Source organism: Oncorhynchus masou, chromosome 9, assembly GCF_036934945.1.
Source record: "Oncorhynchus masou masou isolate Uvic2021 chromosome 9, UVic_Omas_1.1, whole genome shotgun sequence".
In the NCBI taxonomy this organism is placed as follows: Eukaryota; Metazoa; Chordata; class Actinopteri; order Salmoniformes; family Salmonidae; genus Oncorhynchus; species Oncorhynchus masou.
The window spans coordinates 61,660,733-61,688,585 of NC_088220.1; the positions used below are offsets into that span (position 1 = coordinate 61,660,733).

Consider the following 27,853-nt stretch of genomic DNA (forward strand, 5'->3'; position numbering starts at 1 on the left):
ACCATGGTTGACAGAGGAAGAACAACAACGATCTCCAGCCTTGTCCTCATCAACAATCACACCTGTGTTAACGAGAGAATCACTTACATGATGTCAGCTGGTCCTTTTGTAATATGGCTGAAATGCAGTGGAAATGTTTGAGATTCAGTTCATTTGCATGGCAAAGAGGGACTTTGCAATTAATTGCAATTCATCTGATCACTCTTCATAACATTCTGGAGTATATGCAAATTGCCATCATACAGAGGCAGCAGACATTGTGAAAAATCATATTTGTGTCATTCTCAAAACTTTTGGCCACGACTGTACAATGGATTTTTTGCCCAGACTTGTCAGAGTAAAGTCACTCCCCATATGACATCAGAATATTTTTGATCGTATCTCATTGGTTGGTGTCTGTGAAAGATCACGTGAGTAACTAGTGTTGTTAAAATGTTGCTACAGTAATCAATTGCCGCAACACTAGTTCCTCACGTGATCCTCCACAGTCATATGGGGTCTTGTTTTATACTTTGTATCACGCGCGAGTTTTACTGTACAACTCATAGAAATCATTCTAGAATAGATCAGACGAACGCGAAGAATTTGGGAATGGTGATCCTTTGGTTTCCATGGAGAAGTTCCATGTGAGAAGAGTGGATCGGAGTGCACACCTTGAAAGTATCTGATTAAGTTCTCGTTTCTCAATTCATCACGCCGGTGTAACCGTTGTATAAGGTTTAGCCCTATGTATCCTTCGATATAAAGCAGTTGACACAATGTATCAACTATCAATAATTTGATGGTGTATCGAGTTAGCCCAAGCATCGGTAGAGAATGAACCACAGCAGAAACGTTGATACGGCGGTATGGAGCCAGGATGCTCTGATGTCTACCAACGTGAGCCTTACAAATGACAGCAAGCGAAAGAAAAAGAAGAGAAAGCACAAAACAAAAGATAAAAAGAAGAGTGGTTCGACGAGAAGAGGACCGAGTTCGCCTTCAAACTCCGATGATGCAGCAGGTTGGTTTGTTTTGGTGATGCTCACAAAATCTTGTTTTAAATGCCTAGTGTAGACCTATAGTCCTACCCACAACGGGTTTACCATAACGTTGTTATAGATTTAGTTAAAGCTGCAGTATGTAACTTTTTGGGTGGCCCGACCAAATTCGCATAGAAATGTAAGTTGTAGATCTGTCACTCTGAAAGCAAATTTGTCCCCCTGATAAAATAAAAGAAAGCGGTAGATATGTTTTATGTGCACCATTTCTGTTTCCTGTTCTGAAGTTTCGTTTGTGCGTTTTACTTTCGGTTTTGCTTCAAACAAAATATTTTTGGTTAATGATATTTCACAGCGGTTTAGATGGTACAATGATTTAACACTAAACATTTCTTGTCGTCAAAAACGGAAATTAGGGGAACTATTAGAATTTAAGTAAAAAGGAAATGTCTGAGTTATTTCTGCATGTTGCACCTTCAATAAACAATGAATAGCTTATAGCATTATATATTTTTTGAAAAAAAAAAACACTTCCTGCCCCGTCTCTAAAAAGGTACTAAATGCGAGAGTCTAAAGTGACCTGCAAGGGGAGAATGTGTTGAGTGATAGTGTTGTGAAATCAAAACACTTTGGTATCAAATTAAGATTAACCTGCACTTTGCCGGCCTGCACTCACAGCAGATAAACTCACCAACACTGAGCAGCAACAGGTCATCAAAGGCTCCTCCACACGGTCCAAACCCACCCTGAAGGGCTCCAACAGCAAAAAGACCAAGGCCAGAAGTCTGACCAGCCTCCGCAACAATAAATCCCAGCGAGAGGCAATGAAACACGAGGAAACGTTGACAGGGCCAGACGCTGGTACCCACCAAGCCCCACTGTCATGGGACCAGGCTGGCCAGAATGACCCAGCCAGGGAGAGCCTGAGGTGGGATGGAGTTCTGGAGGATCCGGTGGCCGAGGCAGAGAGGATAGAGGTGTACAAGGCCAACCGGAGGAAACGGTACCTGGCCTCACAGCAGGGGGTGATGGACTACTTGGGCTTGTTCAAGGGACACCTGGAGAGCAGTGGTGCCATTACACACAATCTCTAGGTGGGGCTGTTTTCACATGAATAAATCTATAGGTTTTATGTGCAGTTACACAGTATGTAGAGCACCTTCTCTATCCTGCAGATGGCATAGCAGTCTCAATCTGAGATGGTGGAACATTGTAATTGCATTTTTACTCAACTAGTGGCAATTTAAAGGCGGCATATCCCTAATTGATAACCAAAAGAAAATCCTGATAAGACTATTTTGAATTTGCTTATGGCATTGGAGTACATATCAAATAATTGTAACACTTCTCAAATCTGATAAAACAGTGTGTCTTTATTTCAAACAAACACTATAAAAAAGAGCTTTAAAAGCTAAATCATTTTACTTCAATAAGGCCCTTTGGGTATCTCAAGACAGTTCAGGTCCTCTAGATGTGTATCCTTGTAGGACCTTGAGGGAAGTTACCTGTGTTTGGTAGCCTAATAGTAATCTATCAGGCTACCAAAAGGAATTTATTAGCATCAAATAAATGCATAACTAAATTAAACCTCTGGAAGCAACCAGAAGAGGATAGGCAAAGATTATGGACAGTCCATAAGGTGTTAGTAAGAACAAGACTTCACTATTAGGAAAATACAAACACTTTATAACTGAAAACAATAATGACACATTTGACAATCTCTCGCTACTCATTACGAACTAATACAAACTTCTTCAATTCGCAATGGTCTGTGGGAAGAAAAATGTCCCAACTTTCAACACAGAACTTGCAACTCTTTTACACTATGAAAACCATGACCATACTTACAGTAGACAATGTTGGTTTAGGCAAGACTTAGATGGGGTTTGGTGTTACACCAGGATCATACATCTCTATACATGGCTCGGTGTTACACTATCCAGGAATATATATTCTGCTTGTGGTAAGTAATATTGTGCTACAAATACACCATAATACAATGATTTGACAAGCCATTTTGAAGCCCAGTCATAGACAGTAATTTGACAACTCCCCATGTCTACAAATGTAAATATTTACAAAAATCACATGGAAACTCCACTATTGCCTTGAATCTTATATTGTTGGATCATTGTTCAATGAGCTCCACTGCAATGGTTAGGCCTAAACACAGAATGTTGACAGTGATGGTCCAGACTACACTTCCCTAACAATCCTTCACTTCCAAATCTGGTTTCTAAGTTCCTCCATGGTGATAGTATACAGTACACCATCACCTGTCTCAGTCCACAGTTCAACACTTGGTTAAAATGAATCCAACTTTGACATACCAGAGAACTCTTTACTAGCTACTAATGGATCAACACTTTGGTAGATGGCAGCCTCACTCAGATGTCCCTGCTATTTGTTTGATACTCCAGATCTAGAGAGATGGCTTCCATCTTCTGCCCTCCTGGAGACTGGAAAGTATCGTAGCCCACATTTGAGTACCAATCTAAACTAATAGACTGTAATCTGGGTCCATGTGTGGCGTCGGCCTGGTGGATGGTTGGGCCCCACAGGGCCCTCTCCCTCAGGCCGTGCCCAGCCTTCCCCTAACCTCAATGGGGTAGCCTTCTCCGGTCAACAGCCTCCAGCTCCACGCTCGACAAGAATCTCCTGGCTAGCCGGCGGCTGTCGTAGCTCAGCTCTGTGGTGTAGATGGTGCGAGCGTGCTTGGGGTAGACAATGGTGGTGCTCTGGAAATGCTGGGCCCGCTGGCGAGGCTGGAGGTCTAGCTGGGTCTTGTAGTGTCTCCAGGTGCTGTGAGGGACAGCCAGGAATGTCTGGCTGCAGTTCTCCAGACCCAGGCCTCTGGGCTGCATGGCCACGTTGTGGATAAAGTGACGCTCTGAATCATAGTGGACAGACGATGTGTATCTAGGAATGACAACGTTTGGGCAAGTGTCATTTCACTGCATGTTCAGCTAGATATCGTTTTAGAACTGGAATGCTGCAAGTTTTCAAGCACTGCAAACCTCCAAGAAATAGACACTTGGCTACATGAGGCCTACACAGACTGGCAGAAGTAAAATAACTTTTTTTTAAATGCAACATTTGATCTGTGGTCCATCATATTTCTTACATTTACATTTTACATTTAAGTCATTTATCAGACGCTCTTATCCAGAGCGACTTACAAATTGGTGAATTCACCTTCTGACATCAGTGGAACAGCCACTTTACAATAGTGCATCTAAATCATTTAAGGGGGGGGTGAGAAGGATTGCTTTATCCTATCCTAGGTATTCCTTGAAGAGGAATAAAAAAAAAATGTATTTATACCAATAGCGAGGGAGATGCAGCACACTGCTAAGCCAATTCCAAACCACACAAACATTCATAGCCTACATGCACTCATTTAAAACAGCATACCGTATTTCCTTGGACGGTAGTGGATCAAGTTCTATGCCCTCCCCGTAGGACAACGTGTGCAGCTGAGGAACAGATCCAATCGATAAAATAGGGACCTGCAAGCAGTCAGCACTCGCATAAGGAGAACATATTTGGTGGAGGTGGCAAATGTGATTGGCTTAAGCTCCTCACCCAATTTAATATTGACATGACCCATGCAGGGAAACGTATTCAGAGGCTATTTCAGAAACAATGTTTTAACAATGCAATAACTTTGTCTTACAATTTCATAGCGGGATTTTATCAGTTACTGTAATAATTGTAGTAAACCGTGCGACAGCCTTTACGTACCAAGGATGACCCTGTCCTCTCGTCTTCAGACACCGGGCTTATGGCACCTTTATCCCCGCAATCAGTCAGCAGCCAGTGGCTCGGACTGGGGCTGGGGGGTAGTCCGGAGTCCGGGCTGTCAAGTCCCCGCTCGGCTTTGCAACTCATGTCCAATGGCTCGTCGTCACATACATTCAGCAAGTTTAGTCTGCCCACCATTGCTTAAAAAAAAAAAATCAAAAAATAAAATGACGACCCCTACTGCGCGACGAGTTTGCAGAACTGTAGGTAAAATTGATTTCCAATTCGTAGAAGCGACTTCCCTTGAATGCAATTGATCCTTCACGTTGGGTAACTTACCAATGATCAAGCAAGTTGGCAATTGGCTTTCATCAACTTCTCTTGCTTCGCAATTGGGCTACGGTCTAGACAAATTGTACTGCATGCTATTTAAATCTTCCATAAGTCAACGAACATTTCTCCTCCCCAATATGTTTTTGCCCTTCCAAATAAAGAGATTCAACATAAATCGTTGGCCTTGAAGTTAACAAAATAGTGAAGTCAAGGGCACTGAAGTATAACAGAACACATGAGAAGGCACTGAAGATGGTCCACGCCTACCTGTCTTCAAACTTCTCTCCCTTCAAAAAGGTTTCATAGTTTTGTTAGCAGTAAAATAGAGAAAAGGTAACGCCTTTCAAACGCACCCTCACCTCTGATTGGAGGAAAAATGAAAGGCAACAAAACGAAACATGGGAACTCCTTTTGCCCTCACTCCCTGAAAAAAATACCCTGGTAAAAGTTCAAACTGAATTGGACCTATTCATTGGGCCGGTTCTGTTGCAAAACATTTCTTAAACGGGAGCGAACTGAACGAAACCGGTAGGGACCTATCTGAATTTGTCCAATATATATAAAAAAAATTGTTTGGACTAATGATTACATCTATGCAATCGGATAGAGAGCGGTGTGTGTGTGAGACAACATTCCGACATGGAAAACATGACGGCAAACTTGTAGTATTCATGTTTTTGACCAGTTGTCACTACAGTAGCCAATTTTTTGTTATTTTTAAATGTAACCTTTAACTAGGCAAGTCAGTTAAGAACAAATTATTATTTACAATGATGGCCTACCCCTACTGACAATATAACGTAACATGATTTTATTCTTATTAACTAAAGGCATGAATGTGTACATGAAAGGGATTAATATATTAATACATACATTTATCTCGAGGAAAATAAGGATTTCCAAGGATGAAATCCAAAAACAATCGTTCATGCCTCAACCACAATTATTTAGAATAGATACTTGACAGACACATTCTTCAGACCCATCCTTATCTTGTGCTACACCACCAAATAATATGAAAGAACCACCTCAAATGATCACTGATCCAGAGTATTTGCTGTTACATGCAATAAGTACTTTATCCGAAGCAAGTCACAGTAGAAATAATTAGCTCAATGACAGTATGAAAAGCAACTGTGGTCAATAATATATTATTGTTCTCCACTAGCATCATTGTGCTAACTTCTCAGTTCCCTGTCTAACAGAAACTCATGTTCAGTTATACAATGATCATTTTCTACAATGTATGTTTTTTGTTGTTGAAGATTTGTCTAAACCTTTTTCTTTTCTGTTGTTATTCCAGGCCTCTGTGACACTGAGAGGCCTAGATGACCTGTCAATCATAATGAGAACATGCCAGAAGATACCAACCCTACCATTATACTTGAGCTGTACTGGGACGCCGTGAAGCACCATGGTTGAACAATAAAGGAGCTGATTGGCTGACACTGTCATTCCAAACTGGGCGCAGTGGCTACTGCTAGCTAGCATGAGGATGTACAGGGATGTTTTCTGGGAAAACTAGCGGTATTTCAATCTTACACAGTGTCTTAATGTAACCATGATTGCATTCCGACCCCAGTGCAGCTCAGTGCAAACAAGCATAATGGGAGTGTCAGTAAGTTTTCATTATTATTGACAGGTAATCTAGGCCTGTCAATGTCAAACAGAGGCCCGGAATAACAGAAAATAAAAAAGGTTTAGACAAATCTTAAACAGAAATCAATATAATATTGTACAATGCATCCTTGTACAACAGTGTACATGAGTTCCTCTGTTATAAAGTATTGCAACTCTCCCTCACTGTAATCAAATCGATTCAGACACACACATATATATATATATATATACACACATACATACATTCATATATATACACACACACACACACACAAATACACTTCAGATTGAGCGTTTTATAAATGTCAGCAAGGAATTACATGGGGAAATAGAGCTTAAATAAATGAACATGCTTAATGTCTCACACGCATACACAGTTCCTGGCGAAGGGCCAGAGTTAAAAGGCTTTGACTGGTTCTCATTTCATGGGGGATTTTCAAAAAGCACAGAAACTGTCTCGTGTCTAATTGAGGGGATAGGAAATCCCAAGATCCTCTCTGTCCTGGACCTGGGGGCTTAACCACTGAACCTGGAGACAATGTATGGTGGGATGCGGTCCATCCACCTGGAGGGTGTTCTTGTTGTGAAGGGACACTGGAAACATACAAACTCCTAACTAACTGCATCCTCCCCTTGAACAGGGAACCAAGAGAAACACACAAAGGCACAGGACTGGAGAATATCATAATGTAAGCTTCAAACGCATTGAAGTTCCTTGTTCTCAGTCTGGGACTGGGAGGATAGGTGCCAAAGCGGCAGCAAATTGCTCCTAAAGCCGTTTTTAGTTAGTAGCTCAGTCTAAGTGCAAACACATTTTGTTAAAATGCATAGCGTATGTATGATATAGTCTACATTTAACATTTACAAAGCTTGGGTATTTAGTGTCATAAAAAGAGAAGCAGAAAAGAAATACAGAAGTAAATGAGTAATACGTACCAACAGCTCTGCAGCTGAGGAAATTTCTTCATAATTTCACAGTTGACTTTGAAATCATTAGGGTCATTAATGCTCCTAACAAAAATGAGACAATAATGTCTTTACTCTGCCTGCAATTCTCCATTATGTTTGAACAGAGCAAGAAAAAGTATTTGAGATGAATTACTGGAATCATTTGTGTGTGGTATGGTGATGAGTGTGTGCACGCTTATAGTCTCTTTTTGATGAGCTTCTCCAGTTTGCGTATGCGCGAGTTCTCCTGCTCGGGGGTGGGGGTGCTGAAGGAGAGAGAGGGGCCTCCGTCGGCCCCTGAGGGTGGAGTGGGTAACCTCTGTCTGAAGAGCTCCAACATGCTGCTCTGCTCACTGCGCTTCAACCCCTACACACACACACACACACACACACACACGTTATTGCAAGAGGAAAAAACAAGAGAGAACAAGACAACAGAGCCAGAGGAAGTAGGCGATAACTGTTGAAAACAGGTCATTGAGAAAGACAAAACAAGTGAACCCAACCAAAGTGGCCCTTACTTTCATATCCAGAGTTTTCTGGAAGGTCTCTGGGTTTCCATCAGCGAGGAGCTTGATGTAGTTATCCACAAACACCACAGAGGGTTCATGGGGGGCCATGACCACCTGTAGAGGGTGGGTAGTAGACATAAGTGTTGCTCATACATTCACATCTCAATACTGAAGCACAGCATGGGGTTTTTAGACCCCCCCCCCAGTTCCCAAGAGCCATGATGAGACGACCAAGATTCATAAACTGTGTGCGCACGGTAAGTGCTTGTGGCCCGTAAGAACAAACAGGCCCCAGAGTCAGTCAACTATCAGACCAGACAGTGTGCAAGTGGTTAAAGCTGCAAACAAAGCCCGAACAGAACACTGACTGCTTCCAAAACTACATTCTATTTCCTATATACTGCACTACTTTTGACAAGAGTCCTATGGGATTTGGTCAAAAGTAGTGCACTTTATAGGGAATAGGGTGCCATTACAGAAGCACACACTGACTGCACTGTTAGGCTATATTACTGAAAGGCTATATATTTAGGAGACCTGACCCCTCTTCTTTTTACACACCAATTACTCCACGCATGGTGGATGGGAATTAGCCTCACCGGTCATTATTTGGGGCTATAATGAGAGATTGAGTGTTTGGGCAAATTGCAATGGAGATTAGTAAAAAAAAATATATTTTTTAAATAAGGCGAAATACTGTAGGTTGGATTTATTTTTTGCTTTCAAGAGAGAGATAGGAAAAGCTGGATCAGATAGCATTGAGACTGATTGTAGTGAGTTGCTACAGAGCAGGCAGACAAACATGGTTGACACAAAACACTGAGAAAATATATATTATCATTTAAATTTAAAAAAAAAAAAAATCAAATTTAATTTTTATAAATATATAGTATTATTTTTTTTTTTTAATCGGGAATTTCACCCCCTCCTTCCCTCCTTTTCTCTACCCAAAACATTTGTCACTCACCAACCCCTCTTGTCCTCTCTCTGTGCCTAAGGGGTGTGGGCCAGAATGTATAAAAGAGCGAAACCAAAGAGAGACGGAACATAGAAGACTGGATTGTCTGGAATTCTTGAGGTTCCTTCCCCTCTGGACTGAGTGATTTACTTAGCAACTGTCCTGGAGGGAGGCCCAGGGAAAGCCGGGAGGGACTGTTGTAGTTAGCTCGTAAAACGAAAGGGAGGGAGAGTGAGTGAGAACGAAAAAATAAAAAAAACACCCAGGCTAGAAGTAGGTGGGGTGGAGGGGTGTTGTAGCATTTCCACTCCCCAGAAAAGAACTCTGGTGGTGGGGGAGAGAGATGGGGTTGGTGGATAGAGGGCTGGAGAGCGTGGAAAACAGCCACGTCTCATGGGCCAAGGAGGGCTGCCTGAGCCTGAGAGACAGACACAACCTACATACAGACTCACTAGAACAGGTCTAAACTTGGGAGACCATTATACTCAAACAGCCTAAACTACTTTATCAGTCATCATCACCATAACCTTTACTTTGATCACCCATGGACATCCTACAAACATTTGACCAGGAATAGTCCATCCATACTGGCCTGAGGCCCCACACTGACCTATGGATTGATAAGGACTAGGGCTCTGGTCAAAAGTAGTGCACTACATAGGAAATATGGTAACATGTATTTCTCTAGACTTTCAGCATCTGTAGGCCCTGCCAGGCCCAACATAAAACAATTACCTAACAGGCACATAGGTACCACAACTTCTTCCAGGGCTGAACTGCTCACCAGATCGAAGAAAACAATTCTATACGCCTTGTATGTCGGTTCAAGGCCTTACAACACACACACGAGAAATGGGCGGCAGACAAAGGGGAATGTACAGTACCAGTCAAAAGTTGCCCCCTACCCATTCAAGGGTTTTTCTTCATTTTTCCTATTTTCTACATTGTAGAATAGTGAAGACATCAAAACTAGACAGGTGTGTGCCTTTCCAAATCATGTCCAATCAATTGAATTTACCACAGGTGGACTCCAATCAAGTTGTAGAAACATCTCAAGGATGATCATTGGAAACAGGATGCACCGGAGCTCAATTTCAAGTCTCATAGAAAAAGGTTTAAATACTTATGTAAATAAGGTATATGTTTATTATTTTGTATAAATGTGCTAAAATTGTCCAAAACCTGTTTTCACTGTAATTATGGGGTATTGTGAGGATTTTTATTTATTTAATCAATTTTAGAATAAGGCTGTAACGTAAGGCTGTAAAACTTTCCGAAGACACTATGTGGGAACACTTTCAAAACGGTTGGAAAAGCATTCCAGGTGACGTATCTTATGAAGCTGGTTGAGAGAATGCCAAGAGTGAGCAAAGCAGTCATCAAGGCAAAGGGTGGCCATATGAAGAATCTCAAATATATTTTGATTTGTTTAACACATTTTTGGTTACAACATGAATCCATGTTTGTTATTTCATAGTTCTGATGTCTTCACTATTATTCTACAATATAGAAATAGTAAAAAAATAAGAAAAACCCTGGAATGAGTAGGTGTGTCCCAACTTTTGACTGGTACTGTACTGTATGTAAACACATTCAAGGCATTCCTCTATGGACTAACGGCCTTGTGTGCTTCACATGTGGAATCATCCATACACGTCCCAGGTGTCGACACTGAGGAGAGACCACTAAACTGTTTTGAATGTAGGGCCATATATCCTGAATATCTGATAACTAGAAGTCCCTTGGTATAAAATAATCTGATACATGATCTTGACAAAAAAACACAGAAAGGGAGACGAGGCTATGCTTGTCTCTTCAGTAGTCCTAATGATTGTGGTCAGAATAGATGACATCCTGATGGCTCTGATGGTTGATGTAGCATTTTTTTTATATTTCACCTTTATTTAATCAGGAAGGCCAATTGAGAACAAGTTTGCATTTACAACTGCAACCTGGCCAAGATAAAGCAAAGCAGAGCGACAAAAAAAGAGCTACACATGGGATAAACCAAAGTACAGTCAATAACAATAGAAAAATCTATATACAGTGTGTGCAAATCAGGTAAGGAGGTAAGGCAATAAATAGGCCATATTAGCAAAGTAATTACAATTTAGCAAATTAACAAAGGAGTGATAGATGTGCAGATGATGATGTGCAAGTAGAAATACTGGGAAAGAGCAAAAAAGTAAATAAAAACAATATGGGGATGAGGTAGGTAGTTGGATGGGCTATTTACAGATGGGCTGTGTACAGCTGCAGCAATTGGTGAGCTACTCAAATAGCTGATGCTTAAAGTTAGTGAGGGAGATATAAGTCTCCAACTTCAGAGATTTTAGCAATTCATTCCAGTCATTGGCAGCAGAAAACTGGCAAAGGAGGTGTTGGCTTTGGGGGTGACCAGTGAGATAGATATACCTGCTGGAGCGCATGCTACGGGTGGGTGTTATGGTGACCAGTGAGCTGAGATAAGGCAGAGCTTTACCTAGCAAAGACTTATAGATGATCTGGAGCCAGTAGGTTTAGCGGCGAATATGTAGCGAGGGCCAGCCGATGAGAGCATACAGGTCGCAGTAGTGGCTGGTATATGGGGTTTTGGTGGCAAAACGGATAGCACAGTGATAGACTGCATCCAATTTGTTGAGTAGAGTGTTGGAGGCTATTTTGTAAATGACGTCGCCGAAGTCGAGGATCGGTATGATAGTTTTACGAGGGTATGTTTGGCAGCATGAGTGAAGGAGGCTTTGTTGCGAAATAGGAAGCCGATTCTAGATTTAATTTTGAATTGGAGATGCTTAACTTCTTCGATATAGGGGGCGCTCTTTTAATTTTTGGATAAAATAACGTTCCCGTTTTAAACAAGATATTTTGTCACGAAAAGATGCTCAACTATGCATATAATTGACAGCTTTGGAAAGAAAACACTCTGCCGTTTCCAAAACTGCAAAGATATTGTCTGTGAGTGCCACAGAACTAATGCTACAGGCAAAACCAAGATGAAATATCATACAGGAAATGCCCCAGATTTTGAAGGCGCTGTGTTCCAATGAATCCTTATATGGCTGTGAATGCGCCAGGAATGAGCCTACACGTTCTGTCGTTTCCCCAAGGTGTCTGCAGCATTGTGACGTATTTGTAGGCATATCATTGGAAGATTGACCATAAGAGACTACATTTACCAGGTGTCCGCTTGGTGTCCTCCGTCAAAATTATTGCACAATCTCCAGCTGCGTCCACATTTCCATTTGGTTCAGAGGAGAAAGGCAACTGCCACGAATGATTTATCATCAAATAGATATGTGAAAAACACATTGAGGATTGATTCTAAACAACGTTTGGCCATGTTTCTGTCGATATTATGGAGTTAATTTGGAAAAAAGTTTGGCGTTGTAATAACTGAATTTTCGGGGTTTTTTCTTAGCCGAACGTGATGAACAAAACGGAGCGATTTCTCCTACACAAATAATCTTTTTGGAAAAATTTAACATTTGCTATCTAACTGAGAGTCTCCTCATTGAAAACATCTGAAGTTGTTCAAAGGTAAATGATTTTATTTGAATGCTTTTCTTGTTTTTGTGAAAATGTTGCCTGCTGAATGCTAGGCTTAATGCTATGCTAGCTATCAATACTCTTACACAAATGCTTGTGTAGCTATGGTTGAAAAGCATATTTTGAAAATCTGAGATGACAGTGTTGTTAACAAAAGGCTAAGCTTGTGAGCCAATATATTTATTTAATTTCATTTGCGATTTTCATGAATAGTTAACGTTGCGTTATGCTAATGAGCTTGAGGCTATGATTACGCTCCCTGATACGGGATTGCTCGACGCTAGAGGTTAATATGAGTCTGGAAGGAGAGTTTACAATCTAGCCAGACACCTAGGTATTTGTAGTTGGTCACATATTCTAAGTCAGAACCGTCCAGAGTAGTGATGCTCGTCGGGCGGGCGGGTGCGGGCAGCGATTGGTTGAAGAGCATGCATATATAGTTTTACTAGCATTTAAGAGCAGTTGTAGGCCACCAAAGGAGTGTTGTATGGCATCGAAGCTTGTTTGGAGGTTTGTTAACACAATGTCCAAAGAAGGGATGGATTTAGGTCTTTAACCGTTTGGGTCTAGAGTGTCACCCCTTTGAAGAGGGGGTTGACCCTGGCAGCTTTCCAATCTTTAGGGATCTTGGACGATACGAAAGAGACGTTTAACAGACTAGTACTAGGGGTTGCAACAATGGCGTCAGATAATTTTTAGAAAGACAGGGTCCAGATTGTCTTGCCAAGTTGATTTGTACGGGTCCAGGTTTTGCAGCTCTTTCAGAACATCTGCTATCTGGATTTGGGTGAAGGAGAAGCTAGGGAGGCTTGGGCAAGTAGCTGTGGGGGGTGTTGAGCTGTTGGTCGGGGTTTGGGTAGCCAGGAGGAAAGCATGGCCAGCCGTAGAGAAATGCTTATCGAAATTCTCGATTATCGTGGATTTAATTGGTGGTGATAGTGTTTTCCAGCCTCGGTGCAGTGGGAAGCTGGGAGGAGGTGCTCTTATTCTCCATGGAATTTACAGTGTCCCCAATCTTTTTGGAGTTAGAGCTGCAGGATACAAATTTCTGTTTGAAAAAGCTAGCCTTTGCTTTCTTAACTGGCTGTGTGTATTGGTTCCTGACTTCCCTGAAAAGTTGCATATCGCAGGGACTATTTGATGCTAGTGCAGTATGCCGCAGGATGTTTTTGTGCTGGTCGAGGGCAGTCAGGTCTGGAGTGAACCAAGGGCTATATCTGTTCTTAGCTCTAGATTTTTTTGAATGGGGCATGCTTATTTAAGATGGTGAGGAAATTACTTTTAAAGAACAACCAGGCATACTCTACTGACGGGGTGAGGTCAATATCATTCCAGGATACCCCGGCCAGGTCGATTAGAAAGGCCTATTCGCAGAAGTGTTTTAGGGAGCGTTTGACAGTGATGACGGGTGGTCGTTTGACCGCAAACCAATAACGGATGAAGGCAATGAGGCAGTGATCGCTGAGATCCTGATTGAAAACAGCAGGGGTATATTTGGAGGGCAAGTTGGTCAGGAAAATATTTAAAAGGGTGCCCATGTTTACAGATTTAGGGTTGTACCTGGTGGGTTCCTTGACAATTTGTGTGAGATTGAGGGCATCTAGCTTTGATTGTAGGACGGCCGGGGTGTTAAGCATATCCCAGTTTAGGTCACCTAACAGTACAAGCTCTGAAGATAGATGGGGGCAATCAATTCACATATGGTGTCCAGGGCACAACTGGGAGCTGAGGGGGGTCTGTAACAGGTGGAAACAATGAGAGCATGATTAGAGCCCTAAGTCCCAGGCTGACCATTAGAGCAGTTCTCAGGCTGACCATTAAGACAGGTCAGCCTGGCCATTAGAGCAGGTCCCAAGCTGACCATTAAAACCTCTAGTGACTGACACTAATTAGCATAACGCAACGGACATAAATATTACTAGAAAATATTCCTATTCATGAAAATCACAAGTGAAATATATTGAGACACAGCTTAGCCTTTTGTTAATCACCCTGTCATCTCAGATTTTCAAAATATGCTTTACAGCCAAAGCAAGACAAGCATTTGTGTAACTTTATCGATAGCCTAGCATAGCATTATGTTCAGCTAGCAGCAGGTAACTTGGTCACGAAAATCAGAAAAGCAATAAAATTAAATTGTTTACCTTTGATGAGCTTCAGATGTTTGTTAGATAGCCAATGTTACTTTCTTCCAAAAATATTATTTTTGTAGGCGAAATAGCTCCGTTTGTTCTTCACGTTTGGCTGAGAAATCGACCGGAAATTTCAGTCACGACAACGCCGAAAAATATTACAAATTAGCTCCATAATATCGACAGAAACATGGCAAGCGTTGTTTATAATCAATCCTCAAGGTGTTTTTCAAATATCTATTCGATAATATATCCACCGGGACAATTGTTTTTTCAGTAGGACCGATTGGAAAAATGGCTACCTCTGTATTTTACGCGAGAATCACTCTGAGAGCCATCAGGTGACCACTTACACAATGTAGCCGCTTACGGGTATTCTTCAACATAAAGGCGTAAAACCACGTCACAATGCTGTAGACACCTTGGGGAATATGTAGAAAAAGTAATCTGGTTGATAGCCCATTCACTGCTCAATAGGGACGCATTGGAACGCAGAGCTTTCAAAACATGAGGCACTTCCGGATTGGATTTTTCTCAGGCTTTCGCCTGCAATATCAGTTCTGTTATACTCACAGACAATATTTTACAGTTTTGGAAACTTTAGAGTGTTTTCTATCCTAAGCTGTCAATTATATGCATATTCTAACATCTTGTCCTGACAAAATATCCTGTTTACTTTGGGAACGTTATTTTTCCAAAAATGAAAATACTGCCCCCGAGTCACAAGAGGATATTATTAAGACAGATCAGCCTGGCCATTAGAGCAGGTCCCAGGCTGACCATTAGAGCAGGTCCCAGGCTGACCATTAGAGCAGGTCCCAAGCTGACCATTAAGACAGATCAGCCTGGGAATTAGAGCAGGTCCCAAGCTGACCATTAAGACAGATCAGCCTGGGAATTAGAGCAGGTCCCAAGCTGACCATTAAGACAGATCAGCCTGGGAATTAGAGCAGGTCCCAAGCTGACCATTAGAGCAGGTCCCAAGCTGACCATTAAGACAGATCAGCCTGGGAATTAGAGCAGGTCCCAAGCTGACCATTAAGACAGATCAGCCTGGCCATTAGAGCAGGTCCCAGGCTGACCATTAAGACAGATCAGCCTGGGAATTAGAGCAGGTCCCAAGCTGACCATTAAGACAGATCAGCCTGGGAATTAGAGCAGGTCCCAAGCTGACCATTAGAGCAGGTCCCAAGCTGACCATTAAGACAGATCAGCCTGGGAATTAGAGCAGGTCCCAAGCTGACCATTAAGACAGATCAGCCTGGCCATTAGAGCAGGTCCCAGGCTGACCAATAAAACAGACCATTAAGCCCATTGGACAGACATCAAGGCTGCCTTCCTTCGTGTGTGTGAGGGAAACAAGGGGGTGAGGGAAATTTCCTCTGGGATCGGCTCACAAGCTCTGGGGGCAGAGTAACTGGACTAGGGTAGGGTGAGGGGATAGGCTCTAGGGATGGGTGGGTTTTGGCTGAGAAGACAGGTGTGTGCCATTGTCTTTCTGCATTCTATTGGCCAACCCTGGGGCAAGGTCAACCAATCAGACTGTGTTTACTCTGTAGAAGAGACAAGCCAAGGATACATGTGTCTGACGTATGTTAGCATTCCCGAAAGTGTGTGTGTTTGCTTGCGTGAGTATACGCGTGGAAGCCTGCATTCCCTAACCACTCACACCTCTCTTGGCTCCAGCAGGTTGACACACTGTGCATGAGCACGTCCATGTGTGTTTAAAGCCTGCCTTCTTCTCCGGTCTCTCTCATTAAAACCCAGGGGCACAGCTCAGCTCCTATTCCTCAGCTACTTAATGGGAACTTGGTCATAAAACCCTTTCCTTAGTGGGGTTAAAGAGAAATAATTAACCTGTAGACAAGCAGTTATTCAATTAAAATAAAACATAAGTTGATAATCTGGTCAAGTCAGACAATGTTCATACTTGGCTCGGCAGTCAGACAGCACACATTTAGACAAAATCCAGTATTTAGTTATTGTTACCTATTGTTAAATGCCAAAACACAGGAATGAACAGTGGTTATAATCATGTTTAGCCAAGCCAGTGTATTTAAAAAAGGGTAGAGGTTAATGGTTAGGATTACCCTTGAGGCGTGGGTTAAGGTTGGGTTTTAGGGTCAATTAAAAATGGTAGGGTTAGGTAGAAGTGGCTGTAGTGAAACTTTGTTGTGTGGTTGTACAGAAACGGTGTAGTATGGTCAAAGATAGACATTGTAGCATGGTTGTAGTGTCGCATTGTAGCATGGTTGTAGTGTAACATTGTAGCATGGTTGTAGTGTAACACGGTTGTAGTGTAACATTGTAGCATGGTTGTAGTGTAACATTGTAACATGGTTGTAGTGTAACATTGTAGCATGGTTGTAGTGTAACATTGTAACATGATTGTAGTGTAACATTGTAGCATGGTTGTAGTGTAGCATGGTTGTAGTGTAACATTGTAGCATGGTTGTAGTGTAGCATTGTAGCATGGTTGTAGTATAACATTGTAGCATGGTTGTAGTGTAACATTGTAGCATGGTTGTAGTGTAACATTGTAGCATGGTTGTAGTGTAACATTGTTGCATGGTTGTAGTGTAACATTGTTGCATGGTTGTAGTGTAACATTGTTGCATGGTTGTAGTGTAACATTGTAGCATGGTTGTGGTGTAACATTGTAGCATGGTTGTGGTGTAACATTGTAGCATGGTTGTAGTGTAACATTGTAGCATGGTTGTGGTGTAACATTGTAGCATGGTTGTGGTGTAACATTGTAGCATGGTTGTAGTGTAACATTGGAGCATGGTTGTAGTGTAACATTGTAGCATGGTTGTCGTGTAGCATGGTTGTAGTGTAACATTGTAGCATGGTTGTGTGAAGTGCCTATCAGAGTCCAAAACATGTGGGTATACGCACAGCAGTGTTCAAGAATATTGGACTGCTGCCTTTCATACTTTTCTCAGTGCAGCTTATGCAATTTCTCCAACTTAACACACTCAAATGAATAGAGGATTTGTATGCGGAGCTGCGTCGGTTGGGGATTTTGGGGAGGTGCGCAGTCGGACTGTGCATCCCCTGTGGATGGTGGTCATGTCTGTGTCACAATGGAATGCCGGACTATCGCGTCTCGGTGTCTGTGGACTCTGAATTACGTTTTAGCATCACAGGGCTCACCTTGAGGATCATCTCAGCGCGGGTCATCCCCTTCACGACTATCTTGGTGTAGCTGGCTGGGGCCTTGCGGACCACCTGAGACCCTATAGAGGGCAGATCCAACAACACTGTCTTCAGGGAGTGGGTGTCCAGGAGGAGCTGAAGAACAAAGCAGAAGAAGAAAACAAAGCTGAATTATCAGCTACAGGAGCAAACGAACAAATGTTAAAACGTTTGTATTGTTACGGAGACCGTAAGCGTAAACATACTTAGATAAAGGCTAATTAAATAAAAGGGTAAGTATGTTTACCTGTTCAGCCCCCACCATGCTGATAGGCTTACACCTGAACAAGTGGTTGATGAATTTAGGAATAAAAGAGCTGAGGGGGAAAAAAGACAAGAAAGAATATCAATTCAGTTTTCATTTCTGAACACTGACAATTTCTTCTAAAATCTCTAAATCAATTGTCTTGTCAATGGGAGTACCAAGTCTTCGTCACACATATTGACGAACAGTGAAAAGGGTAGTAACTCACTTGGTGAACTTGATGCAGAACTGGGTGAAGTATTTTCGTGTGGAGGCCAGGTTCCCTCTGATGATGGGGACGTTCTGTTTGATGTGCATGATGACTGACGTCACGTAGGGACTTTGGTCACCTACATGCTCTACAGTCTGCCATGGCATCTAGAGGGAGGGAGATCAAGAGAGAATGGTTGAAAGTGAAAATATAATATGACAGCATGAGAAGAGGGAGGGAGGAATGCAGTGGGTGTCCCACCTTGCTCATGGCAGTGAGAGCAGGATCACAGGCAGCGTCCAGGTCCTGAACAAGCAACTGGATACTGTTGGAAATCACACTGATCGACGCAGAGAGAGTTTACAGTCATGGACTTCACATCCAATTAATCTCCTAAACTGTTGTTCATTTTGAGTTGGCAGAAGTTGCCTCTATAGTGAAGCTTAGGATTTAGTGCATACTTGCTGAAGGTGTCCATCTCTCCATTCAGGTTGATTCTCTCCACCAGAGTCTTATCCACCTTCTCCTTCAGCTTCTCCTCCAACTGACACAGAATAAGTTTAACGTTAAGTCTAGACCCGTTTGAGTGTGTGTGTGTGTGTGTTCTAACCTGCTGTGTGGTGGCTAGACAGTACTCTGCAGTACTGAGGATGCTACAGATGAGACACAGCTCCTCCACATTGAACTTAGCAGCCTCCGAACCCTCCTTCTCCTGCAGTAGACTCTTGATGGTCAGTCCTCCACTATTACTGCTAGTCCTGAGGGACAGAGACCGAGAGAGAAAAAACATCTAAATAGTTTTAACTAGCTTCCTTTTCTCATGAATTAAAGACAGAAGTCTGCACATATGAGCTCTACAGGGAAAACACTGGGACCTAGTGTGAACTGACAAGGAGAAGCTCCTGGACCTAGTTATAGGTTATTATTCAAAGAAAGTTTTGGATAACTGAGGACACAGCCAAAAACATACACACAGACAGACAGGGGGGGCAGTGTTACCATGGCTAAACCGCCTCCCTCTCATTATTAAATGCCACAACCGAAACTTCTGGGAAAACCACAACACAGCTCCAACCCCCCAGAAGAGCCAGCATTAAAACTCCACAAGACAATACATACACTACGCCACACAAGAGGTTTGTGTGGGTGTGTGTGTGTATCAACCCCAGTGAATAATAGGGCTTATGTGGCCATCGAGCCAAAGATGTTTTCGCTCATAAAGTATTAGGCCTCACCGCGATGTAAACACCTCCAGGACCGCATGACATACAAACAAAAAAGATCAAACACAGTGACGACTAAACACGTAAAATGATCAAACAAACCCCTGAGAATGATGGATCACTCTTCTGAATTAACACACTTTGGCAGATTCCTTCATCAAAAAGGGAATTGAAGCAGATGACAGCATATACCATCCATAAGAATTTGAATCTTGCTTTGACAGAAGCATTTGTCCAAGTCCAGTTCCTAGTAGGCCACAGTTTATACTGGTTGTCATAGTGCCACCCTGTGTCAGAATATTTTCCTAACAAAGCCAGAAACCATCCAGAAAATGGTTTGAATGAAAACCAGAGTACACAGTGTCCTTCCGGAATCCATACTAGAAGTACTGCAACTTGCATTCCTGGTTCTAGGGCCCAACACAGTATGTGAGCAGCTTGAATAAAAAGCACTTACTAAATAATCACTAGACCTACATCCTCACAAATACATCTGATCATCATATCATTATATAGGTAAATTACTTGGGCAGGTTTCCAGACAGTATCTTCCAGGCATACTCTCTGAGGTACTTCTGGAAGATAGTGGTGAGGGCGATCATAGGTTCCCCTGTGCTGAGCTGGGAGCACTGCACCATGCACTTCTTATAGTAGACAAACAGGTCAGCACAGCTGGGCAGCACTGCTCCCCCGTCCTCCGTGCCCGCCTTGGTGGGGCCCTGCGCCCGGAAGTCTGACACAAAACGGTCAATCATCTCCCCCAGGTTCCTGAGAATAGTAACACGCACAGCTCAGTGATGACCCCTAGACACCAGCACACACACGCAGGTTGACGTTTATTGCCATGAATCTTGCCCTGGAGGCAGAACTGAGCGATTTACACTAGATGGCCCAGCTGCAAAGTCAAAATTGTCTCTATCGTAAACATTTCTGAAAACAAAAAATGACCTTTTTGTTCTCAATTGAAGGTTTGGCCTGAGGGTTAGCAGTGTGGTTAGGTATAAAATCAAATATGTATGGCTTTGTGGCTGTGCCAGATAGCAACCACTCTGCAGAGCTGCTTCCAGAGCAAGATTCATGACAAATGCCAACCTGCCACACACATCAGTAATGATAAAATGGAAGAGACAGACAATGTAGGAGATTCTCCCGCTATTGCAGCTGTATTCACTGTCCTTTGATTTCAATGTATACATGGCTGTTAATGTCTAGTACTTTACCCCCTGCCCATCCACTGTTACTGTAAAATGAAGCCAAGGACAGAAAACAAAATCTATTTTGTATGAACAATCAGGTCACTATTCACTCTCCTGTTGTATCCATTGAGACAAGCTGCTTTGGAAATCTCTGTTGTAGAATTGTCTGGCCCTGTCTGTTGTGACAGAAAACCATAGCCAGATCATGTAAGGCCCAGTCAGCACTAAACACACCAGATATCCAATACTAGGGGCCGCCACGAGACAGACAAGCCCCAGAATCATGTTCCTGGAGAGACCCCACGTCTGTGGTGGAGGGAGGGGGGAGAGGAAATAGTGTGAGAGAGAGAAATAGAGTTGGAGAGAGAACCAAAGAGGAGAAAAAGTGGGAGAGAAAAAGCGGAGAAGGAGTAAAGAGGGAAAAGAACGAACTGCTGCAGCAGCACTTTTCAATCCATCTTTCTCAGCGTCTGTGGTCATGCAGCTAATAGGAACCATTTCTGCCTCAGCAGAGAGACAGAAAGAAAAACAGGGGACAAAAGAGTGAAATTGGGGGGGGCACACAGATCTCCAAGCACGCACACACACAACTTACTTGTCCTGAGACTCGATGTAGACATAGAGGTGAGGCTCAAAGCACTTGGAAATGATGCCATGGAAGGGGTTGTCAGGAGCCTTGTGCTTCTTGGGCTGGGGAGCGGAAAATGGTCAATAATGTAGAATGTAGTTAATACTCATGATTTCTCGCTTTGGGGATGAGTATATTTTTCCAAAGTCATCCCTTAAAAAGGTCCTACCGAGATCCTCCAAGAGATATTCCCATCATGAGTCAACATGACACAGGAAATAACCTCAGAAGGTCAGCCTATGCCTATCAAGATCGAAGTTCAGACCGGGTCAAAGGATCATCTCAAACATGTCTTACCCTATCCAGATCCTCCTCCATCTCTGAACCATCATCTCCAACCTCGTCCTCCAGGAAAGGGTTGGTGGACTCCAGTGGTGGCTCAGGCTTTTTCACCTGAAAACAACACTACATTCAACAATGATGGCCCAATGGTGTGTGTGTGTGTGTATATACAGCACATTCTGGAAGTATTCAGACCCCTTGATTTTCCACTTTGTTATGCTATAGCCTTATTCTAAAATGTATTAAAAAAAACATTTTCCTCATCAATCTAAACACAATACCCCATAATGACAAAGTGTAAACAGGTTTAGACATTTTTGCAAATGTATTAAAAACAAAAAACAGAAATAATTTATTTACATATGTATTCAGACCCTTTGCTATGAGACTCAAAATTGAGCTCAGGTGTATCCTGTTTCAAATCATCATCCTTGAGATGTTTCTACAACTTGATTAGAGTCCACCTGTGCTAAATTCAATTGATTGGACATGATTTGGAAAGGCATACACCTGTCCATATAAGGTCCCACAGTTGACAGTACATGTCAGAGCAAAAACCAAGCCATGAGGTCGAACGAATTGTCCGTAGAGCTCCGAGACAGGATTGTGTCAAGTTTGGAACCACCAAGACTCTTCCTAGAGCTGGCTGCCTGGCCAAACTGAGCAAATGGGGGGAGAAGGGGTTTGGTCAGGGAAGTGACCAAGACCCTGATGGTCACTCTGAAAGAGCTCCAGAGTTCCTCAGAGGAGATGGGAGAACCTTCCAGAAGGACAACCATCTCTGCAGTTCTCCAACAATCAGGCCTTTATGGTAGAGTGAGTAGATGAAAGCCATTCCTCAGTAAAAAGCACATGAAAGCCCGCTTGGAATTTGCCAGAAGGCACCTTGAAGGACTCTCAAACCATGAGAAACAAGATTCTCTGGTCTGATGAAACCAAGATTGAACTCTTTGGTCTGAATGGCAAGCTTTACCTCTGGCACCATCCTTACGGTGAAGCATGGTGGTGGCAGCATCATGCTGTGGGGATGTTTTTCAGTGGCAGGGACTGGGAGACTAGTCAGGATCGAGGAAAAGATAAACGGAGTAAAGTACAGAGAGATCCTTGATGAAAACCTGCTCCCGAGCTCTCAGGACTTCAGACTTGGGCGAAGGTTCACCTTCCAACAGGACAACGACCCTAAGCACACAGCCAAGACAACGCAGGAGTGGCTTTGGGACAAGTCTCCGAATGTCCTTGATTGGCCCAGCTAGAGCCCAGACTTGAACCCGATCAAACATCTCTGGAGAGATCTGAAAATAGCTTTACAGCAACGCTCCCCATCCAACCTGACAGAGCTTGAGAGGATCTGCAGAGAAGAGTGGTAGAAACTCCCCAAATACAGGTGTGCCAAACTTGTAGCGTCATACCCAAGAAGACTCAAGGCTGTAATCGCTGCCAAATGTGCTTCAACAAAGGACTGAGTAAAGGGTCTGAATACTTATGTAAAAAGTTTGAAAGAAAACTGTATTTACTTTGCCATTTTGGGTATTGTGTGTAGTTTGATGAAAAAAACTATTTAATCCATTTTAGAATAAGGCTGTAATGTAACAACATTTTGAAAAAGTCAAAGGGTATGAAAACTTTCCGAATGCACTGTGTGTGTGTGTGTGTGTGTGTGTGTTTCTAACCCTGGGCCCGTTGGTGAGGGTGCACCCAGAGAAGCGCTTGGCGAGCAGCCCCTCGAAGTTGGTGGTCCTCTGAATGGCAAACAGAAGCAGCTTGACCTCAATCTCTTTGGCCCGCGTCCGCATTACTTTGGCCAGCTCTGTCCTGGATGACACAGAGACACATAGGGTCGTCAATACGTCACATTGCAGCATGAATGACTGATCGCAGGTCAGTGCTCATGTAGGCTAACAAAGACTAAATCAACTGTCTACTGAATAGTGTTGGGATGATAGAGGAGCTATCAAAAGAAATAAAGAGTCGCACACACACATATATATATATATACACACACACACACACACACACACAAACACACACATATAACTCCCAGTAACTTATTGGGTAAAACTCTAGGTATAGAGAGTGTGTGCTACTATTTATTTGTATATATTAGCATACAGTTTATTTGCCGTTAGTCAGCACCTCCACACAGAATAATTCTCTGTGCTCCAGCTCATACATTTTATTAGGGGATGATAGAGCACAACTATTACAATAGTTGATAGAATGTGTAGACAGTGAGGCACTGGCTGTCTCAACAGTTTCCAGCACAGGGGGTGTGTGTGTGGGTACCTGGTGATGTGGCAGAACTCTACAGCGATGCGTTCGGTCATACACCACTCTTCAGGAAACATGCGTCCATACTTCTCCTCATAGTCCACCAGCTGACGCTTAATCCAGGCGTAGCGCCGGTCAATCTTATCCAGCCAAGCTACCTGGGTCAGTGGACAAACACACTTTCAGGTGGAGGGTCCACAAACATACTGTCACAACACTAGCATTATTAAAGATCAGTCAATGTACATCTCAATTATGATTCACATGATCTACAAAGGAACAAATACTGGGATGTAAAAAAAAGAAAAAAAAAGAGTCACTTATCCCCATTTGTACCTACCCAAAATCCCTCGTGTAGTGGGCCCAAAATGGACGCCTTAGATTAAAGTGTAACTGGAAAAAGATCAAATTCCAAGTTCATGCTTCAAAACCAACTTTATAAGAGGTTTTAAAGATATGGAATTTTGAGTAAAATATAACCTGATGTACAGTGAGGCATTATTGGCAGAATAGGTGGATGCAGTTCAATGCATGATTAATATAATTCACCAATACATGTTTTGGTAGTCCAAAACAATATTGCTATCAGTTCGTAAATCACAGCTGATCTGGTATATGGTTTTTGCTGCCGCCACCCATTCAGGACACACAATTTCAATGACTCAATATTTTGAACAAAAACGAACGACTGCAACTAAGGCTGGGAATCCATTCAGGTGTATTTTGTGGCTTTTGGCAAATGCATTCTAATGATCTAAAGCTGTGCTGTTGCTACACCCTGTAAACACAGTCCAGTTCAAAGTGAATGATGGCAGGTCCATGTGGCAAATGGCTTGTTAACACATAGGCCTACTGTAGCTCTGATTGGCTATACATAGACTCCGATCATGGACAAGATGTTTTTATTAGCTATTATTTGCTGCAGTGTCTATTAATTGTCCAAATGCATGGCAACATTTTCACAAATGCCTTACTGGACGTCATTCCCAAACATTCTATGAATTTATGAAAATGGGAAAATGACCATATCTAAGTGCTTGCTTGTCAGAAAATTGTATTCTTCCTGGGGGTGTTTATGAACAGATTTGAATAAGATTATGTTGCTAAAACGCTGTCAGTTCCACTTTAATGCTTAGCAGTACAATAAACTGAAACTCACGTCCTGGTTCTCCTGGAAGAGCACCATGTACTCAGAGAGGTGCTGTCTGATGAACTTCTTGATGATCTCCTGTTTGATGCGAGGGTCCAAGACGTTGGCCACCAGACAGGCATCCCTCAGAACATTACTGGGTCCCCCTGCTCTCTGGGGATATAGAGTACACACACAAAATACCTTGGGGTAACACACACACACACAATTATAATATACATTATATAATGTATAGTCCTACATATACAATTGTTTAATGAAGCTCATACGATAACACACAAGGCATTCATAGCACAAAAATATTCACCTTTGACCCCTGAGCGGGGAAGGCCTCTTCAAAGTCTGCCAGGATCTGAGTCCCCAGCTCACTTTGGGCTGCTTTCACCCTGTGGATGACACAAACAGTGGAGAAACATTGCCATCGTGAAAGCTGGAACTGGGTATAGAGCTGGTGTAGCATAACTGTAGATATTTTCATAATGCAACGGTTTCCCAAATGGTAGCTAGGTTGAGAGGGACCCACTGGTAAGTCGTGACTGACTGGTTTCAGGCCGTGGCAAAACTGGCATGACTTGGGCCAGTGGTTGTGTTAACTAATTGGGTCAGAGATATTCCAGAAGTCTTTATTGGGTCACACAGTACATCACATAGTTCCATGGTGGGAACCAGAACCACTGGCTTAAGAGGAGAGGACACACAGGCACATACCCATGGTGAGAACTAGAACCACTGGCCTAATGTGATGAGTGAATTTGGTAGGGCATTTTGAGTCCAATCCTAGAGCAACAAGAAGAACCTTCCAGAATAAACAAGATGGATGCCATGCCACAGGGCAGGCAGTGCCCTGCAGATGCCCTGACAATCAGTCAGACCCACGCTACAGCTGTCCTTCTGTCTGGTCATCCCTCCATATATGTTTGTCAATTTCTTCTGAAGACTGTTTATTTTTTCTCTCCCATTTACCCTTTTCCAGATAACAAAGCAGTGGTGGTCAGAGAGTGTGTGGGTGGCTTTGAATGATATTGGACACACAGACACAAGCCTGGATAAACATAAAAGTTTATGGAAGAAAAAAAAACATTAAAATGACCCCTCCCTCCCACACACACACACACACAAACACACTTCCTTACTCTCCTAAATTCATGTTCTTATCATCCACTCCAAGGCAAACAGAGCAGATAGCCTAGCTAGCTCCCCCGGCCAGAGAGACACAGGGACGAGCTGGGTTGAGGGCTGAACACAGACCGTATTCTGGTATGGGGTCTGGACTAGTGCTTAACACAACCCACAACTGATCCTGTGAAGGGGAAAGAAGAGGAAGAACAAAGGCCTACTTTTCAATCACACACAAAGAAACACTCGTTCTCTCTCAAACACAATTTTCCTATCTATCTGGCACACACACACACACACACACTCTCTCTCTCTCAAACACACCCAGCAGAAGTAAAGCCCGAGCCCTCAGTGGAAAGAAATGTCTGCATAAAAAAGTTCCTATTCAGTACATTCCTTCCTGTGTATTTCAGCAGCCTGCAGCCTCCTCTCCTCAGTAAATATTAAACAGGATCTGATTCTGATGAGCACAACAGAATACCTCTGGGATCTACAGGCTTGGCCTGGCTGCAGTCTAAATTATTGATTGAGGACCTCTTTGTAGTTGAATGTGATTGCTTTTATTATTGTTTATTGTGCTGAATTATATTGTTTTATACACACACACACCTCTCTAAAAACAAGTCTCTCACCGTTGCAGTCTGCTATAGACCACCCTCTGCCCCCAGTTGTGCTCTGGACACCATATGTGAACTGATTGCCCCCCATCTATCTTCAGAGCTCGTGCTGCTAGGCAACCTAAACTGGAACATGCTTAATTAACACCCCAGCCATCCTACAATCTAAACTTGATGCTCTCAATCTCACACAAATTATCAATGAACCTACCAGGTATCTCTCCAAAGCCTTAAACACGGGCACCCTCATAGATATCACCCTAACCAACTTGCCCTCTAAATACACCTCTGCTGTCTTCAACCAAGATCTCAGCGATCACTGCCTCATTGCCTGCATCCGTAATGGGTCAGCGGTCAAACGACCCCCACTCATCACTGTAAAACGCTCCCTGAAACACTTCAGCGAGCAGGCCTTTCTAATCGACCTGGCCGGGGTATCCTGGAAGGATATTGATCTCATCCCGTCAGTAGAGGATGCCTGGATATTTTTTTAAAATGCCTTCCTAACCATCTTAAATAAACATGCCCCGTTCAAGAAATTTAGAACCAGGAACAGATATAGCCCTTGGTTCTCCCCAGACCTGACTGCCCTTAACCAACACAAAAACATCCTATGGCGTTCTGCATTAGCATCGAACAGCCCCCGTGATATGCAGCTGTTCAAGGAAGCTAGAAACCATTATACACAGGCAGTTAGAAAAGCCAAGGCTAGCTTTTTCAAGCAGAAATTTGCTTCCTGCAACACTAACTCAAAAAAGTTCTGGGACACTGTAAAGTCCATGGAGAATAAGAACACCTCCTCCCAGCTGCCCACTGCACTGAAGATAGGAAACACTGTCACCACTGATAAATCCACCATAATTGAGAATTTCAATAAGCATTTTTCTACGGCTGGCCATGCTTTCCACCTGGCTACTCCTACCCCGGTCAACAGCACTGCACCCCCC

General features: G+C 42.8%; 3 protein-coding genes across 11 annotated transcripts in view; 1 reads left to right on the plus strand and 2 right to left on the minus strand.

Annotated features, from left to right (window-relative positions):
• Window positions 1-402: 402 nt before the first annotated feature.
• Window positions 403-6,911, plus strand: liat1 (ligand of ATE1). 2 transcript variants are annotated; one of them, XR_010456580.1, is made up of 3 exons: window positions 403-1,003; window positions 1,659-5,585; window positions 6,361-6,911. XR_010456580.1 is itself a non-coding variant. In XM_064974779.1 (3 exons), exons 1-2 carry the CDS (start codon window positions 817-819, stop codon window positions 2,072-2,074), a joined length of 603 nt encoding a protein of 200 aa, XP_064830851.1. In that variant the 5' UTR covers window positions 403-816; the 3' UTR covers window positions 6,361-6,911. The 2 variants fall into 2 exon arrangements, 1 of the variants encoding a protein (XP_064830851.1); XM_064974779.1 differs by having other exon boundaries at window positions 1,659-2,074.
• On the minus strand, window positions 2,334-7,704 carry LOC135546394 (refilin-B-like). 3 transcript variants are annotated; one of them, XM_064974777.1, is made up of 4 exons: window positions 7,614-7,704; window positions 4,725-4,924; window positions 4,395-4,489; window positions 2,334-3,899 (listed from the first exon to the last, which is right to left on the minus strand). In XM_064974777.1, exons 2-4 carry the CDS (start codon window positions 4,920-4,922, stop codon window positions 3,581-3,583), a joined length of 612 nt encoding a protein of 203 aa, XP_064830849.1. In that variant the 5' UTR covers window positions 4,923-4,924; window positions 7,614-7,704; the 3' UTR covers window positions 2,334-3,580. The 3 variants fall into 3 exon arrangements, with proteins under 3 accessions (XP_064830849.1, XP_064830848.1, XP_064830850.1); XM_064974776.1 differs by lacking the exon at window positions 7,614-7,704 and adding an exon at window positions 5,064-5,152; XM_064974778.1 differs by lacking the exon at window positions 7,614-7,704 and having other exon boundaries at window positions 2,334-3,870; window positions 4,725-4,922.
• Window positions 5,846-27,853, minus strand: part of LOC135546393 (vacuolar protein sorting-associated protein 53 homolog) — a 36,364-nt gene continuing 14,356 nt past the window's right edge. For 2 of the 6 annotated variants that reach the window (XM_064974771.1, XM_064974775.1), the window contains 14 exons: window positions 25,481-25,559; window positions 25,183-25,326; window positions 24,039-24,181; window positions 23,426-23,567; window positions 21,771-21,878; window positions 21,441-21,535; window positions 20,175-20,417; window positions 18,888-19,184; window positions 18,688-18,766; window positions 18,445-18,593; window positions 18,219-18,288; window positions 17,930-18,067; window positions 8,147-8,251; window positions 5,846-7,992 (listed from right to left, as the gene is read on the minus strand). In XM_064974771.1, coding sequence (XP_064830843.1) covers window positions 7,822-7,992; window positions 8,147-8,251; window positions 17,930-18,067; window positions 18,219-18,288; window positions 18,445-18,593; window positions 18,688-18,766; window positions 18,888-19,184; window positions 20,175-20,417; window positions 21,441-21,535; window positions 21,771-21,878; window positions 23,426-23,567; window positions 24,039-24,181; window positions 25,183-25,326; window positions 25,481-25,559 — 1,963 coding nt within the window. In that variant the 3' untranslated portion in view covers window positions 5,846-7,821. Of the gene's footprint in view, window positions 7,993-8,146; window positions 8,252-16,444; window positions 16,602-17,929; window positions 18,068-18,218; window positions 18,289-18,444; window positions 18,594-18,687; window positions 18,767-18,887; window positions 19,185-20,174; window positions 20,418-21,440; window positions 21,536-21,770; window positions 21,879-23,425; window positions 23,568-24,038; window positions 24,182-25,182; window positions 25,327-25,480; window positions 25,560-27,853 lie in introns of those variants that run through there. The other 4 variants (XM_064974773.1, XM_064974774.1, XM_064974772.1 and 1 more) reach the window with 4 other exon arrangements.

Bases quoted from the DNA above. Each gene is read 5' to 3' on its own strand.
- liat1 (XM_064974779.1), top strand. From the start codon at position 817: ATGAACCACAGCAGAAACGTTGATACGGCGGTATGGAGCCAGGATGCT. The intron at 1,004-1,658 runs GTTGGTTTGTTT...CTGCACTCACAG, and splicing joins AAACTCCGATGATGCAGCAG to CAGATAAACTCACCAACACT.
- LOC135546394 (XM_064974777.1), bottom strand. From the start codon at position 4,922: ATGGTGGGCAGACTAAACTTGCTGAATGTATGTGACGACGAGCCATTG. The intron at 4,490-4,724 runs GTACGTAAAGGC...GACTGCTTGCAG, and splicing joins AGAGGACAGGGTCATCCTTG to GTCCCTATTTTATCGATTGG. The intron at 3,900-4,394 runs GTATGCTGTTTT...TGTCATTCCTAG, and splicing joins CTACCGTCCAAGGAAATACG to ATACACATCGTCTGTCCACT.